At 34.3% G+C, this 16304-nt stretch overlaps 1 protein-coding gene across 9 annotated transcripts in view; it reads left to right on the top strand.

Annotated features, from left to right (window-relative positions):
* Positions 1-13453, top strand: part of LOC107085017 (actin-binding LIM protein 1-like) — a 30081-nt gene extending 16628 nt beyond the window's left edge. For 3 of the 9 annotated variants that reach the window (XM_015375135.1, XM_015375133.1, XM_015375139.1), the window contains 12 exons: positions 1632-1709; positions 2438-2608; positions 5105-5134; positions 5239-5368; positions 5521-5604; positions 7886-7936; positions 9943-10007; positions 10220-10262; positions 10375-10382; positions 11218-11292; positions 11636-11716; positions 13298-13453. In XM_015375135.1, coding sequence (XP_015230621.1) covers positions 1632-1709; positions 2438-2608; positions 5105-5134; positions 5239-5368; positions 5521-5604; positions 7886-7936; positions 9943-10007; positions 10220-10262; positions 10375-10382; positions 11218-11292; positions 11636-11716; positions 13298-13411 — 930 coding nt within the window. In that variant the 3' untranslated portion in view covers positions 13412-13453. Of the gene's footprint in view, positions 1-1631; positions 1710-2437; positions 2609-5104; positions 5135-5238; positions 5369-5520; positions 5605-7885; positions 7937-9942; positions 10008-10219; positions 10275-10374; positions 10383-10610; positions 10639-11217; positions 11293-11635; positions 11717-13297 lie in introns of all 9 variants that reach the window. The other 6 variants (XM_015375136.1, XM_015375134.1, XR_001481246.1 and 3 more) reach the window with 5 other exon arrangements.
* Positions 13454-16304: the final 2851 nt, after the last annotated feature.

The raw sequence follows: 16304 nt of genomic DNA, 5'->3' as shown, positions 1-16304 counted from the left end.
GAGAAACCATATTAAAGTTCAGACTCCTGATTCGATAGTTTGTAATATTGTTTTGTTGCAACTGTTTTAACTTTGTTTTCTCAGAAACTAGTTTAAACCCTGACATATTGCACATATACACCAGTTAACATCATGTGTTAAAACAGGACAGATTCTGACCTGGATTAAGATTTGGACTTTGACTCGACCATTCCAACATGGGTATGCTCTGATCTAAGCTAGAGATGTCCATCTCCTAGATCTCTAAGACCAATGTCCAGTACGTTTAACGATGTATCTGCTCCAACACACATGAATCAAACGGCTGAATCAATGTAGCTGGGAGCTGGTTGATAACCAAATTTGGCCAAACCTAACATGCAGGAACCAGGCCATGGAGGAATCATTCTTGACAGCTCTGATCTAAACCATATTAGTTATCTTAAGATCGTCTTCAATAGCTTTTCAATTTGAGATAAAAAGTTCATTTTTAGTCGGATCTGACAGGAGCACCCTTATCCACAAGTTCATTGTGTCTCTTACATTGCTTATCACCAAAACCATACATTTACTTTGTGTTGGTCTGTTAGATAAACTCCTGAGAAGCATTGAAAAGCTCAAGTTGAATGAAACTTTTGAAAGGCACAGTAGATGCTTTGTTCTAATGCTTTTGATTGTGCATGATCAACTAATGTTAGATCAGTTTGTATTTATATAAATACTTTTTTTTATGCATGCTTTTCTGTTTATTTGCAAATTCTCTGTCAGTTCAGGTGGAAATTCATGTCTTAGTAGGTCTGCAGTTGATTCATTCTTCATACTCAAATTCTCTTAAATCACAGCCATGTTCAGCCATGTTTAGTGTCAAACTTGCATTTAAAAAAAAATCATTTTTAACATACAAACACAGCTCAAAAAATTTGAATTCAGTGAAAATATTTCAAATTTTCTGTCAGCAAAGTGAACAAATAAAAATGGTAAAAAAACCATACTCATTGAAATAAGGCAGTGATGTCACAATTCAGCCTCATTTATTTATATTGAAAAACAAAGTTTGTCTTGAAGAGTTTGCAAAGAGCTCAAACTAATTCATAATGTAAATCAAAGGAGGTAAATCCAACATTTTTAAAAATAATTTGTTTGAATCAGAAATGAATAGCCTCTTAGATCATTGATTCTTAGCATTCTTTGATTGTTCCTGGGTGAATAATTAAGATAAAGAAGCCAGCTTCTTTCCTTACTGTCAATTCAAATTGAAATCCATGCCTTTGTAGGTCTGCAGTTGATTTATTCTTCATATTCATATTCTCCCAAATCTTAGCCATGTGCCAGCTTTTTGTAGAACTTATATTTTAAAAATCCTTTTTAACATACAACTACAGCTCAAAAAGTTATAATTCAGTGAAAATATTTCATATTTTTCGTCAGCTAAGTCATCACCTCAAATTCACTCCTATTCCGGTCCTACCTTATGATTTTCCTTCCACTTAATTTTCTAAAATTTGCTAAACCTTTTGTCAATATTCTAATTTTCTGAGCATTACTTGTAGATGGTCCCATTCTCCGCTTAATAAACCCATAAAAACAGCACTATGTTGAATCTTGTATGCATGATAAACTGAGGAAGGTTAAGACAGTTTGTTGTTTTCCAGCCCAACAGATCATCGTCTGAAAGCTCCTGCTCCAGGCCGGGCTCGTGCACGCCCAGCAGCCCCGGCAGAACCATCTGCGTAAGTTCTCATGCTACCTCTATCCATTGTCTCTTCTCCTTGTTTTACATGTTTTGTTTCAGTTATGCACTTTTATTCATACAGGGGAGCCACCTGGACGAATCACTTGTCAAAGATGTGTCTTTTTAACAAAATAAAAGGACATTTATGGAAACTGTATTATAGTCAGTTTCCTTACTTACGGATTTTTTAAGAGTTACTCGAACTTGACTGATCGGAACTAGCTTTCATGTTTGAGAAAATGGGATTCCAGTTGAACTCAGCTGGTTTTTACATTTTCTTTGTTTATTGATCAGTAGAATAAATATTGAGCAAATTTTGATTTGTTCAATAAAGTCTGAGACTGAGTTTTGATCTCTGCTAAAAAGGAAAAAAAAGTGCTTTAGTGTCTTTTCCAGCAGTAAGCCTTTTGTTATCTGTTTTTTTTTTTATTGCATGGAACAAACTCTATTCCCATTAAAGCACCTAACAAGCCAAACATTTTGTTTATCTTCAAAGTCGTTAAATAATTCGTAGAAGTGAACAGAAAGAAGGTGAGATAACGTAAAGAATCAGGCTACCTCATGTGCCAAAGTCAGGAGAATCATGGTGCTTTGGGACTAAAGCTTGATTCCTCCCTGCTGAGATGTAAACCGTTCAATCTGTCCCCTCAACCTAACCTCCACTGTGTGCTGCTTCTGTCTCCTGCCCTGTGTGTGTGTGTGTCTCCCTCTCCCCTCCCCTTCTAGGCAAAAGTAGATAATGAGATCATTGATTACAGAGACTTAGCTGCAATTCCCAGAGTCAAGGCTATATACGATATAGAGCATCCAGACATGATATCCTATAAGTCTGTAAACGTCAACTCCTCTGCTTTGGACGACAAAGGAAACACACAGAACAGAAGAAGCCTGACAGAGGTAACTCCTTCCAATGCTCAAAGTAAAAAGCAGTGAAAAGGGTCGTTTAACTGGGATTTTATGTGATGGATCTTCTCAATGTAGAGAATAACTGTAAAGAGTAAGGAAAGTGATGTATGGTTTTCACCACTGATAAAAACAGCCTAAAGTTTATTGCTGCAAGCGTTTATGGGATATCTTCAAAAGCCCTTCATATGTAGACACTGACATTTTTGTGACATTCCTCTTTTTATAGCAACTGAATGTCAAATAGATGTGTCTGTAAAAATAAATTCTAAACTGAATTCATGTCTGGACTTTGACTAGGCCACTCTAAAATCCTTTTGTAGTTCAGGGTCTTAGTTCTGATGGAAGGAGAGACACTTAGAAAGTCTAGAATCTTATGCATCCTCTAACTGCTCTGTGCAGCACCATTCCCCACAGCATGGTGATGCTACAGTCCTTCCTCAGATGGAGATGGGATCGTGTTATTTAATTAGATAACTTTCAGACTGTCATGGGTTGCTCTGTGAACACGCCCCCAACTGGCTGTGTTTTAGGATAATAAATGACTTATGCTTAAATCATAGAAAAACAAGTAATTCTGCACAGATGGTATATGGAATAAATTCACCACGGAAATATAATATAATAATATAAATAATATAATGTATAATAATTAACAAAACTCATCCAACTCCAAAGAAAACATTTTGTTGTTAAAATCTTTCAAGCTCAGTAGTGAAACTCAGCTACTAAGTTATTTTGTTTACAAAGAAAAACAAATAAAAATGGTCAAAAACCATACTCAATGAAATGATGCAGCGATATCACAGCTCAGCCTCATTTATTTGCTTTGAGAAACAAAGTTTGTCTTGAAGAGTTTGCAAAGCGCTCAAACCAATTCATAATGCAAATCCAAGGAGGTAAATTAAAAGTTTTTAAATGATTTGTTTAAATCAGAAATGAATAACCTCTTGGATGATTGATCCTTAGCATTCTGTGATTGTTCCTACAAACCAAGATAAAAATGCAAGCTTCTTCCCTGACTGTCGTATCAGGTTGACACCCATGTCTTAGTAGATCTGCAGTTGATTCATTCTTCATATTCATATTCTGGTTTAAATAAAGCTCTGTAATGTTCAATGTTCATAATAATATCTTAGAGCCTAACTGTGCTTTAAACTTCTTCAAAAAATCCTCCCTGAACTGACTGCTGTTCTCATTGCTCTTTATGATGCTGTATGCTCTAACAAATCTCTAAGGCCTAAAACAGAACAACTGCATTTTTCAATTTAATTCAGTTTATTTATATAGAGCCAATTTAACTTAACAACTGTCATCTCAAGGCACTTTATAGTTTACCAGATCATCCAGTCCAATTGATTCAAAGTTTTCCAAGGAAAACCAGTGATTGCATCGACTCATTGACTCGAAGGCAATCCCTCACACTAAGCATGCTTGTAGCGACAGTGGAGAGGAAAAAACTCCCTTTTAACAGGAAGAAACCTCCAGCAGAACCAGCCTCAGTGTGAGCGGCCATCTGCCGAGGCCGACGGGGGTTCATACTCAGATGTAAACTTAATACAGGTCGACTAACTTTAGCAGTTATGTGACTTTTGTAGAAAGTTAGCTGCACTATATTTCATTTAGGGCTTTCCGCATAAAGAGACTTAATACAACATGTAGGTCAGAACTCAGAACTTTGGACCCAGAGTTTCAGGCAGAAAGACTGATGTGATTTAGAATGGCGTTTATTGACAATACATCAAATCTGCGAAAAAAAGGCCGGAATCTCTGTAGAGGGGAAAACTCAGGTTAGTGACCACGTAAATCTGACAGAGGACGATTATGAGCGTGTGAGTCACTAACCTGGTTATAAAGTTCAGTCCGAGCCCAGAAGGAGTGGAATCGAGCCGGATGATTTCCCACAGCATGCCATAGAATGAACCGTTAAACCAGTCATTAGTGCCAAGATCAATACAATGTATACCACACTATTTCAGATTTTTATTTATAAAAAGAGTGAAAACCATGTATTCCTTTTCTTCCGCTGTACCTTGGGAAGGCCTATTGGATAAATTCCAGCCAAAATATATTGTGACGGTAATTTGGCAAAAGTAGCAAAGGTCAGGGATATGAATACTTATGCAAGTCTTTGTAGGTTTAAGTGAAATTTGGAGCATTAGTGTTTGATTATCCTGTTATCCTAAGTTCTGTAAGTTGTATCGCGATTATTGTATTTTAAAATTCACAAAACAGAATAAGTTTCAAATGATAATATCTTAGAAGAGTTTGACTGATCCTTTTGTTGACTTTTATAATTTTGTGTAAACATAATGAAGTTCAGACTGATTGATCCTTGTATGACTAATAAATAGATGAACATTTAGATGTGTTTTTTTTAGATGAAAAGCTGGTCTACCTTAAGATATAGTTTGTTTTGGCGCCTTCTTGTGCAGTATTAAAATATGCAGGTCAATAATTGCTTTTCCCATCTTTTTTTGTCTTCTTCAGTCACCAGGAAAAATGTCTGAAGCCACTGAGGTATAAAATATTAACTGGCCTCATTCAGGATGTCCAGGTAACAACCCAAGTAGGACTTCATCTGCATGTTTCTCATCTCTTGTCTTTTTTTTCCATTATTCCAGGAGAGTATTGAAATTAGACCATGCGTACCAAAATCTTCCAGCCATGGATCTTTTGGAGGTCAAACCATATGTTACCGACACAGCTACAGTCCCAGTCTATCCAGTTCACCCAAACACTTCCACCGACCAGGTGAAAAAGAGCGTTGAGATATTCTGTGAAAAATCACAGTGTTATTGAACAGATCCTTACCCTTCTTTTTTCTGTTTTATCACATTTCCTTCCCAAAATGTGTTCTTCTTCCTTAACACTTTCCTACTCCCTTAATCTTTGTCAATAACAAGGTTCTACTTCTTTGCTTCATGGAAACAAAAATGTCACCTGCACTGCTTCTCCTTTAAGCCACCACTCTTTCTCTAAAACAGAAGGTAAGGCTTCTCTCCTTCTCGCCAAACAGTTTTCCTTCCCCCTTTCTTCAAAGTTTCTGCAGTGCCTTGAAAAAGGATTCAGAAGAAAACAAAATGTTTATCAGAAATCAATCTTTTAGTATTATTCATATTCACTGCAGCGAGGCTTATTTGTTTGAATACAATAGAAATAAAATGGAATATTGATATAAAATCAGAAAATAAGAGTAAGAAAGTAAAAGCAAATATTATTAAGTATAAAAAAAGTTAAAATTAGATTTAGTAATGACATTTAAGCAGGTTTTAAACCTGTTTTTATAAGCCCTAAATTTCTAAATCTAAAGAATTCTTCTATTTGCCTGATGTAAGATTCTAATCCTAAATGTCTTTCTTTATGTTGGTAAATCCCAGTTTTCAGCGTTTATTTTGGAGTTTATCTTGATTTTCCCTGTTTAGGCATAACAATAGCTCACCAATAGCTTTTATTCAACCATTATAGTAATTTTACATAATATCTCCTGAAACAAACTCAAGGAGTAAACATCACGACAAACACAAAATACCAAAAATCTTCACAATTATGACAGCAGGCAGAGCAGACGCCATCCACAATCTGTAATCTGTGACCAAGCAACTCTTCCCATAGTGGAATTCCATTAGACTTCTCCTTCCTCTAGTATCTCATCCCATTTTCCTCTCCATCAGTTACCCTGATATTATAAAATACAAGTCCATCTTTGTACAAAAGTGTCCATAATAAGCTGCAGGCTTGCAGTCATTCTCTCTATTATATAAACATGTTTCAATCTCTGGACCCATTGACATATAGTTGGTGGTTTTGCATCGCTCCAGTGCAAAGTAATCATTTCTTTGCTACCAGTAAAAGAACCCTCAGTATCTCTGATCTGCATTATATCTGCTTTTAGGTATGGCTCCCAATAAAAACACCACAGGTTCTGGAGTCACATATAATTTCAATATTTCCTCTATTTCCTTCTTAATATTTTCCCAAAAACCTCGTATTACTGGACAATCCCAAAAAATGTGTGAGGTGTCTCTAATATTTCCACAATTTCGCCAACATAATGCTAAACTGGGATTTTTCACGAATGAGGAAATGATAAACGGAGTATTAAAGTCTCTGATCTTCACTTTCCAATCAAACTCTTTCCATAATTGGCAGCTAATTCCCCTATGAGAGCCGATACATATGTCCACCCATGTAGAATCTTCAATTATAACATTTAATTCTAATTTCCATTTTTCCTTAGTAATGTTTGTGTTTTGTAAGGTGCCAACCTTTTGTATATATCTAATATATACAAAAGGTTGTATATATTAGTTTTTTTTTTTTTTTTGTTGGGAAATGCTTCTCTATAATGCTGATGAGGTATTCCTCTATTTCATTTGGATTTTTTCTGACCAAATCTCTTTCTTTATGGCCTGTGATATAATGTCTTATCTGAAGATATCTATAAAATTATTTGATGGGAGGCCAAATTATTCTTGAAGTTAGGAGAATGATTTGAGTACCATTCCTATAAAGAGTTGGTTGATTGTACAAAGACCCTTGTCAGCCAATCTTTTATACCCCCTATTCCACATCGAAGGAGGGAATTCTATGTTACCTACTATCAACATGGCCCCTGTGAATGACTCCAGTCCTCCAAGCATTTTTTTTTTAGCTGTTGTCCACTTTTCTATCCATTAAAGCAGAAAGCAATCATAATTACCTGGAATAAAGGCTTTAAAGTACCATTCTGTGATTAATAGATCTATATAATATGTTTCATCTAGCATATTGTATTATTGAAATAAATGAGCCTCTCAATAATATTGAGATTTATTAACCATGTCTATATAACAAGGATAAACTCTTGTTTTGCTAAAACAGAGCCATCTAGTGGTCAAAGTTTAGAAGAATTTACACCTTCTTAGGTTATGTTTATTTTAGCAGCTCTGTTTGTATCTTTATGTCCTGTTTTCTGTTTGTCTAACCAACACTCACTGTTAAACTGCTTTAAACCGTCGGGTTCCCATAGTGAGCACGTTGATTAGAGGGAAGGGAAGGGTATTAATGAGATAACATGGTGTTAGGAAGATCATCTGCTTTTGCGTGATTGAACTTTTCCCTGAAATACTACAGCGTTTTATATCTTTGCTCATTTTTTAACACAAAACACCAGCAAGCTTTAAAACAGAAGTAATAGACATAGTAAAGCAAGAACTGTGAGTTTGTTTGAAGCACAAAGAGGTGCCGTCCTTGAAATAATTTCTACTAACTTTGCATCCTTCTTTTTAGCAGATGAAGGCTTCGATTTCTACAGGAGGCCTCCCATTTATAAACAGCAAGGTATTGTATTCAATTATGATTTTAAGCCTTTGTATGTGACTTTTGAAACACTTACAATTCTTAAAATCTCAATTAGATAGAAAATAGAAAAATAGAAAAGCTGATATATATCAGGATTATACTGCTATCAGACTTTTTAACTCCTTTTTTTTTACTTTATGTAAATATTTAAATTATAAAATACGTTTTATTACAATTGTATTGTAGGCCATCCAAATGTTTTCTTTAGGATTTAAGTGACTGGGATGGTCTAGAATAGTTGATTTTGTTTCTGATGAACATTTTCTAAATTGAACCTGCCAACCATTAGGCAATACTATGCAGCTGCCTAGGGCCCCAAATTTCCTAACTCTGCTGCTGCCTGCCAAATGCCAAAATTTATTCATTTTGAAATTCCACACAATGATGCTGTTTAGTTTCCTGACCAACAGATTTTTATTTAACTCCAGGGAAAATTCAAATGTAGGAGCTTTGATGAACAAAACTTGTCCCTGTAAAAAATGTTGTATAAAGTGGTTTAAATCATAATCTTTTAACTTTTTTATGAATCCATTTCTGCCGGTGATAAAAACTCTAATTTATATTGAAAAATGCAAAGTATGTAAAGTATAATCTAGAAATAATCTAAAGTAGAATCTAAAGTGTAGATTTGAATGCTTTGTCTATTTGTGTGTGTTGTAAACCTTAAAGACAATAACTGTTTGAAAATACTGTGCCAAAAACAGTAAAAAAAAAAAAAAAGTTGATTACTTAAATGCAAAGAGTGGATAAAATAATATTTTTCTTTTTCTTGAGGTTTCCAGGGTGTTTAAATGTTTTATTATTGTATGGAGCTCTTGTTGCCATGCACTCTAACAAGGATTCCCAGGGACTTTAGTGAAAAAGAGACCACAAAACATTCACCATTCATAATAGTGGCCAAGATATATTTTTTCCATATAATATTTTCATCCCAAACTGATGTGGCTGATCCTACTAAAGCTCTCAGTTTAAGTCCAACAATATTTTTCAATCTCTACCTCCCGAACAGACATCTTGCATGCAGTCAGCATTTTATGGTTGTTATGGAGACGTCCAGAAGCTTTGCAGAGCCTTACTGCGTTTGGTAAAACGCTAAAATTTGTTTCAGAAGCAGAATGTCTTAAATTACATTAATTTTACAGCAAATCTTTAAAAGGTAATCTTAATTCTTTGTCATTTATTAGCTTTAAATAACAAATAAATATACCTCAATTAGAGGTCAGAGTTTAAATTCCATCTGTCTGATGTTATCTTTACCATAGATGTAGTCATGAATCTGAATATAAATACACACTCTAAAAATTGATTTGTTGGAAAAACAAGTAATCTAGTGATTAAACCTATTTTTGTTAGATCAACCAAACTGACCCAGCCATTGGTTTTGGATCAACAAATTTGATTGGTTAACCAAACAACCAATAAAAATGGCAACAGATGGTTAACTACTCTGACTGTTTGGCTGTAATCAAGCAATAGTTATGGACCTAGAGAACAATGTGTACAAGTACAGCATGCAAGTCCTGGCCTTAACCTGGGTTTTAACATTAGTAGTAAATTCTTAGAAATATTAGTAGCAACAGCGGCGCAGGATGCAGGAGTTTGATCTAAAACTTTAGGAATGGTGGTTCAAGCCCTGATTCTGACTTTCAGTGGCATTACAATAATTAATCAATATTTTGGTCAAAGTGACCAATTTTTATTGGTTTGTCCTTTTACAAATATATATTGGTTAAAAATGATACCAAATAGATTGGCTATTTTAACCATAGGACAAATAACTACCAATCAGGTTGGTAAAATTCAACCCATTTATTGGTTGTATTGAGTGATCTGTTTTTAGGGTGCCGGTATTTTCATGAGCTGTATGAACTAGAAGAAGCTAAGAAAGACTGATTTCCTTTGAAAGTCGGATCTATTCTGGGCGATGATCTTAGCCTGAATCTAAGTTGTCTCATGCAGAGCTCATTTCTCTCAATTTCACACAGATCCAGATTCCTCCTCATCCCAAACAGCCTCTTTTCCCGAATACAACCACAACTTCCTGAGTTTGGTGAGAACAGAACATCTTGTTCCTGATCTGCCTTTGGAAAGGAGAGAGTGGCCGTTTAAGATCTGTTCAAACATTTTGAATATAATGAACATTAAGAGTTGAAATGAACCCAAATCAAAAGATATTTTATTGATTTATGTCTAAATAACTAGAATAGCTCAATATACTTTTTACATCCTGTAAATGCCTTTCTTGTATTTCTGCTTTTTAAGCCTCAGTCAGCTGATTACTGCCACACCAGCCATGAAAGATTCAGTAAGTATGCAGGTATTATCTTTCCCACAACATTGCTTGTAACTCTAACCTCTCAAACCTTTCAGTTACTATTTTTTTAAACAGTTGATCCTTTCTTCTCCTTTCCTTTCAGACTTTAAGGTATGTCAGCCCATCTCATTTCCAAAAAGTCCTGGTGGTGCTTTCCTCATCAAATCTCCCTCACCGTGTGCAGCTGTGTGTTCTGGGAGGAAGATTCAGCTGAACTTCTAGTTCAGTTGGCCTAAAAGTCACAGAAAATGCTGGGTTTTTTCCAGCAGCAGTGAAACTGTTAAATTAACTTTGATGCTCACACTCACTCCATTAAAACGCCATCTCTCTGCCATACAGACATGCACTCCCCCACCCCGCCCTACTTGTAAGTGCAATGTAATTAATAGTACTACTACATCCTAGCTCTAACTATTGTCTATAACATACTTTCTACTCTTAACACTCACTTTTCTGACACATTATTTGCCTACTTGGTCCTTTATCTTACTGCTCTTTATCAAAAACTATAATTTATTCTATATTTAACACATTTTTTTACAACTGCAGATCCCGCCATGGCTCTTATATGGCTTTATTCTTTTTTTACTGTTGTTTTTATTGCTACTAAATCCATTTCTTTTTAACCTTATGCTACTATTTTATAATTTTTTTATTTCTTGGTCTGGTTAGCAATCACAATTGGGTTGTAATGCTGCTAATGGCGTGCATTAAATTATTTTCTTATCTGAACAATCAACCCTTCTGCTCTTTTTATTAAAAAAGTAATTATAAAAAATTCGAACTATTGACAGAAAATATATCATATGAAAAGGGCCAAGATGTAAAAATGATTAGACATGAATCATTAACAAATATATATATGTAAAAGAGCTATCTAGTGGTATAACCAATGACTGCTTGCCTCCTCCTCCTCCCCTCTGCATGTGTTTGCTTCATCCTGTAGCTCACCAGCGATGGTCAAGTCCCACTAACACGAACGGAAAGAGGAGTGTCTATGCCTAATTTATTGGAACCTAAAGCAAGTATTTTGAATTCACTCTTTTATCTCTACAGTTACCTGCAAAACTGTTGTGTACAGAATTGAACATGTTTTATAGGACAGCTGAATCATCATATTTCTTAAAATCTCTTACAGTCCTTTGACAATCTAAAGATGGGCATGACTCCATGGCTTTGCTATCTCCGATAACACTAGAGGCTTTTAGTAGTTTTGCATGCAATCAACTTTAACCTTCTTTCTGCCAGTGCTGCTGCTGCTTCATAAATCATTGCTTAAATAATTCCCTTTGTCACACAAAAGTTGAGATATGAATAAAAACTATCCTTATAAATAATCCTCAACTCTTCTTTGTTCCATCAAGGTCTACCCGTATGAGTTGCTAAAAGTCACAAACAGAGGTCGGGTGAAGCTTCCCAAGGATGTTGACAGAACAAGGCTCGAGGTAAAACGATATTATGTTCCGTCCATTGAGTCATTGCTGCATGTTTACTGTGTAACCATCACTGAAGACACGAAACGCACTAAAAGAAACATGTTTTGTGGGTCTAAATGGGAAGAAATGGAACACATCTTGTGCAACATCAAACCCGGATAGGTTTATGGAGTCTGGGATACTTTTAATGCGCCTCTTTTGCATTTTGGTTTTTTGGGGAAAGTGTGCATAACTCTTTTCACCATCTGTTCTTTTTTCCTCTTGTTCAATGAATCACTGACAATCTGGGGATGAACATTCAATGTTCTATACACAGTCTTTGAGTAACCTTCATAATATATATATTTTTAAATAACTGAACTTTATTAATCTCATACTGGAGAAATTAACCTCTGGATTTTTACCCATCCCTTTGGGCATCAGTGGGCCAAATGTTAAACAGATCAACAGTCATGAGCTATTTTAATCAGAGAATTGGATGAACAAACCGTAGGCAAGTGAATTTGCAGATGAATGACTGCAGAATCATCTGTATTTGCAGTCATTTGGTGCATCAGTGATGGACAACAGGCTGAGCACAGGGAACTAGTGAGCTCTGAGGCATAGTGTAGAAACAAACTTTAGATCTTGAATGTCCAACAAAATAAGAGAGATGTTTGAAGATTTCAGAAGAAACTGGAATTAGAAAAATTATATTAACATCATGGGAGAAGAAGTGATGGAGGAAGAAGAAGAAGAAGCAGAGCAGACTGACCTTCTAGAGAAGGTTTAGGTCATTTAGTGTTTGCAGCAAGATGCTGCATATCTTCAATCGGTCTGTTGCGGAGAATCTGATCTCTGCTGTCCTCCTCTGCCTACTTATAGCTATTAACATCTTTCTTTGAGAAAGATGGGAGTTTAAAAAATAGCATATAATTAATTTCATCCATCCATCTTCTCCCTTTCATCCATCAGGGTTGTGATGGGGCATGTGCCAATCTCCGGCAGTTTATGGGCACACTCTGGACAGGTCGCCAGTCTGTCACAGGCTGTTTTTAATTTCCCTTTTGGGTCAATTAAGTATTTTTGAAAGAAAACAAATTTCGAGCCCCCACTCCTTCAACAAATCATGACACCTTGATCAATTTCATTCTCCCATATTTTGCTTTGTGGGAGCCATGTGTTCGGATGGCCCTTCCTTTTTAAACAGTGTAACAAGCTATGTTGAAAAAAACATAAATGAGTATGTTTGATTTAGAAGAACTGGGATTTTCTACACTTAGAGTTGAAAACTGAATCTTCCAGGTGAGTCAGAAAACAAAATGAGGGGAAGGCCATATTGTCCAACATCAATGTCTGACCTCTCTTATGCTCACCTGGAAGAATGTTGAAAAATCCACATAAACTAATCCTAAATATTGTAGACAGCCTTTCCGGTAGAGCTGAAGTTACTGTAGCTGCAAATGGTGGAAAGACATAACATTAAAGTTTTCTTTGAAAAATTAAGATTCAATCTAATGTTGTGTTTGAAAACAGTGTGATGAAGAATAATTGTATAAATATATGTTCTTGTGATCTAATTTTTTTAATGTATTGTTTCTTTTTTTACAGCGCCACCTGTCTCCAGAGTCATTCTCTGAAATCTTTGGGATGAAAATTCAAGAATTTGACAGACTTCCACTTTGGAAACGCAACAACATGAAGAAGAAGGCAGATCTTTTTTGAATAGTGTTTGAAACTGACAGTCTGTTACCACATTACAGTGAGATTAAAGATTAGATTAAAAAGGATATATATATAGCTTGAATAACAAAATATCTTCATATATATATATATATATATATATATATATATATATATATATATATATATATATATATATATATGATGATATTTTGTTATTCAAGCTACCAACACTCGAAAAAATTGAACATCAGCTGTGAAGCAGCTCTTCTTTTTGTACTGATGACATTCTTCCTGGCCCTCTAATGCAGTTGTGTTGTTTCCTGTTTTAATATTAACAGGTTTATTAACTGTTTAGGTTTATTGATTATGGATATTAGTTAAATGCTTTATAAATAGCTAAAAAAAAACACACATAATGACAAACAATATTTGTATTTCTGGGTGTTCAAGTTGACTTTATGTTGGGTTTTTTTTAAATCTGGTATAACAGACATTTTCATTAGTAAAAAAGAGAAGATTTTAACTTTCCAAGCAAACATTTTTAGTCATTTACAGCTTTTGAAGGGTAAATTTTAGCTTGTAATGCAACCACTTACTATGTTTGAATCATTGCAGGACAGTTTTTTAGATATTTGTAGAGATTACCTGTAGTTTAGGCCAAAAAGTTTTAGCATTTATCCTTAAAACCTTTGTATTATATTTGTGGCTGAAGTTTTCCTGAAGACAGTTCCTCCTGAACACAAATGTTGTTCAGGTGATCCTAATGGCCTTTTGCAAGCAATCTCAAATGTTTTATTGTTTTTAATTTTATTTTAGTTACTCGTTTTATGTATTCTCTTAATTTATGTGCAAACACTGACGTATGTTCAGTGACATCATTGCAAACACAAAAAAATCATATAAGTTAAGCAGTAAAATGATCCACGGAGAACTAAGATAAATACTGCAGTTTCAGTATTTCACTGAACAACTGACTGTTTTTCTTTTGTTTTTATTGTTCATTGCTTTTTTTTGTGGCTTGCAGCGAAATGCATAGACATGGATGTGAAATTATCTAGAGGGATTGTGTGAATACGTTATCCCTGAAATGTTTTTTTAATACAAATAAGATTTCTGAATTTTGTTGAAGATGTTTGTATTTCATTGTTTTACCACGTATGTATCTGAACATTACTGCTTCTTTGACACAGTAATAAAATCTTCCTTATCAGTCATATAGGTTTATTGGTTTTCAAAGGGATTATGAATAAAGCAAACATTTCTATCTTTAGAAAATTGAGCTTTTTATCTAACAATCGCATTGAGATGAAATGCACACATCATAAAAATGCTCGAAACAGGAACCTGTTTCCTACCTACCTTGGAAATGAGTAAAGTTTTCATAAGATAAATGTATTTACCCTTAATTTAATTAGTTAAATAAGATGATCTGCCAATTGAGGGAGTACTTTTAGCCTTGATATAAGATATTTAGATATTATGCACTTGAAATGAGAGACTTTAGTTGTTTTTGTCGTATTTTAAATGTAAATTGTCTTATTCAATTTGCAAAGTGTCTCACTTACCTGCTGAATTTAAGAAAGATGCACTTATTTTAAGAAGAAAATTACTTGGATTTCATTTTTCTGCAGTGTTTATACTTCTTTGAAATCATTTGTTCGCTTAGTGACATTTCATTCAGACACCACCTCCACTAAAAATGAAACAGGAATAAATTGTTAGATTTTGTTTAATAGCACCTTGACTCAAAGCATCAGCAACAGATGGCGCTCTACAGCCTTAAATGAAAAGTCTTAAAGCCATCAATGTTATTTTCCTTTTTTCTTTTCTTCTTTTTTCTTTTGTTGCAAGGTTTTCTGTCCTAAAAGGAAACTACATTAAGGTAAACTCTGGAAGAAGCCAGTAGCTGAAGAAAAGCACAAGATGGTAATATTAATTCTAAGTACTCTGTAACTATCTTAATCTCTCTAATATTATCCATAAATTTGTTATATTTGAGCAACATTGGTTTCAAAAACGTTGATTTTAAAAGTGAATTTTAAAAAATTGTCCAGGAGTATATTTTTCCTAATCAGGATTTATATTTAGATCATTATTTTTCCTTATTGACTTTAAAAATATAATATCAGGGTGTGGCCAGCAGCTGTTTTTAATAATTGTTATGAACACTACTTCTACTAATTAAAGGGTTAATTAGCGTAAATTAGTATAAGGTAGTACCATATTTACACTTAAAAATCTGCACAGATTATACAAACATTAGCCACAGTCACACAGTCACATGATGTCACCATTGTTTTTGGACATTACAATACAGAAAGAAAAAGACATCAGAACCAACAAAACACACATTTCCATCAACATTAAGATAGACAAGATTTGTTAACTAATGTAACAACAGTATGCAAAAGAAACAACTCTGTAAAAATGACATAAGAAGTATTTAAGGTTAAATATCCTGAAATTGAAGTTAGTAGAGTGATGAACATCAGGACTAAATCAGTGCCAGTGGTAATAGTAGAAGCAATAGGTCATAAATAGGTCTGGAAAAAAAATTACCCAGAAGATCCCAGGCATCATAAATATCCAAGGGATCCAGAAAATGACCCTCCTAGGAGAAAAACACATATTCCCAAAGGGACACACACTTCAGGCCCAAAGGATCATGGGTTTATCTTGGCTGTAAAGGATAGTGTCAGCATAGCAAGAAAATAAAACATGGAAAAAAATATATGATCATTATTACAAAATTAGATCTTATAAATAATATTAATATATGATTTCATAATCAAAATTATCAAGATTCTGATACATGGTCTAAAAATAATTATAATAATAAATAATTATTAGTAAATATAATAAACATAACAATGGTCTAAAATAAATAAATAAATTATTATAAAGTAAAACTAATAAACATAACAATTATTTA

The sequence above is a fragment of the Cyprinodon variegatus genome, unplaced genomic scaffold (assembly GCF_000732505.1).
Source record: "Cyprinodon variegatus isolate N-32 unplaced genomic scaffold, C_variegatus-1.0 Scaffold113, whole genome shotgun sequence".
NCBI classification, from domain to species: Eukaryota; Metazoa; Chordata; class Actinopteri; order Cyprinodontiformes; family Cyprinodontidae; genus Cyprinodon; species Cyprinodon variegatus.
This window is presented reverse-complemented; position numbering and strand designations above follow the sequence as displayed.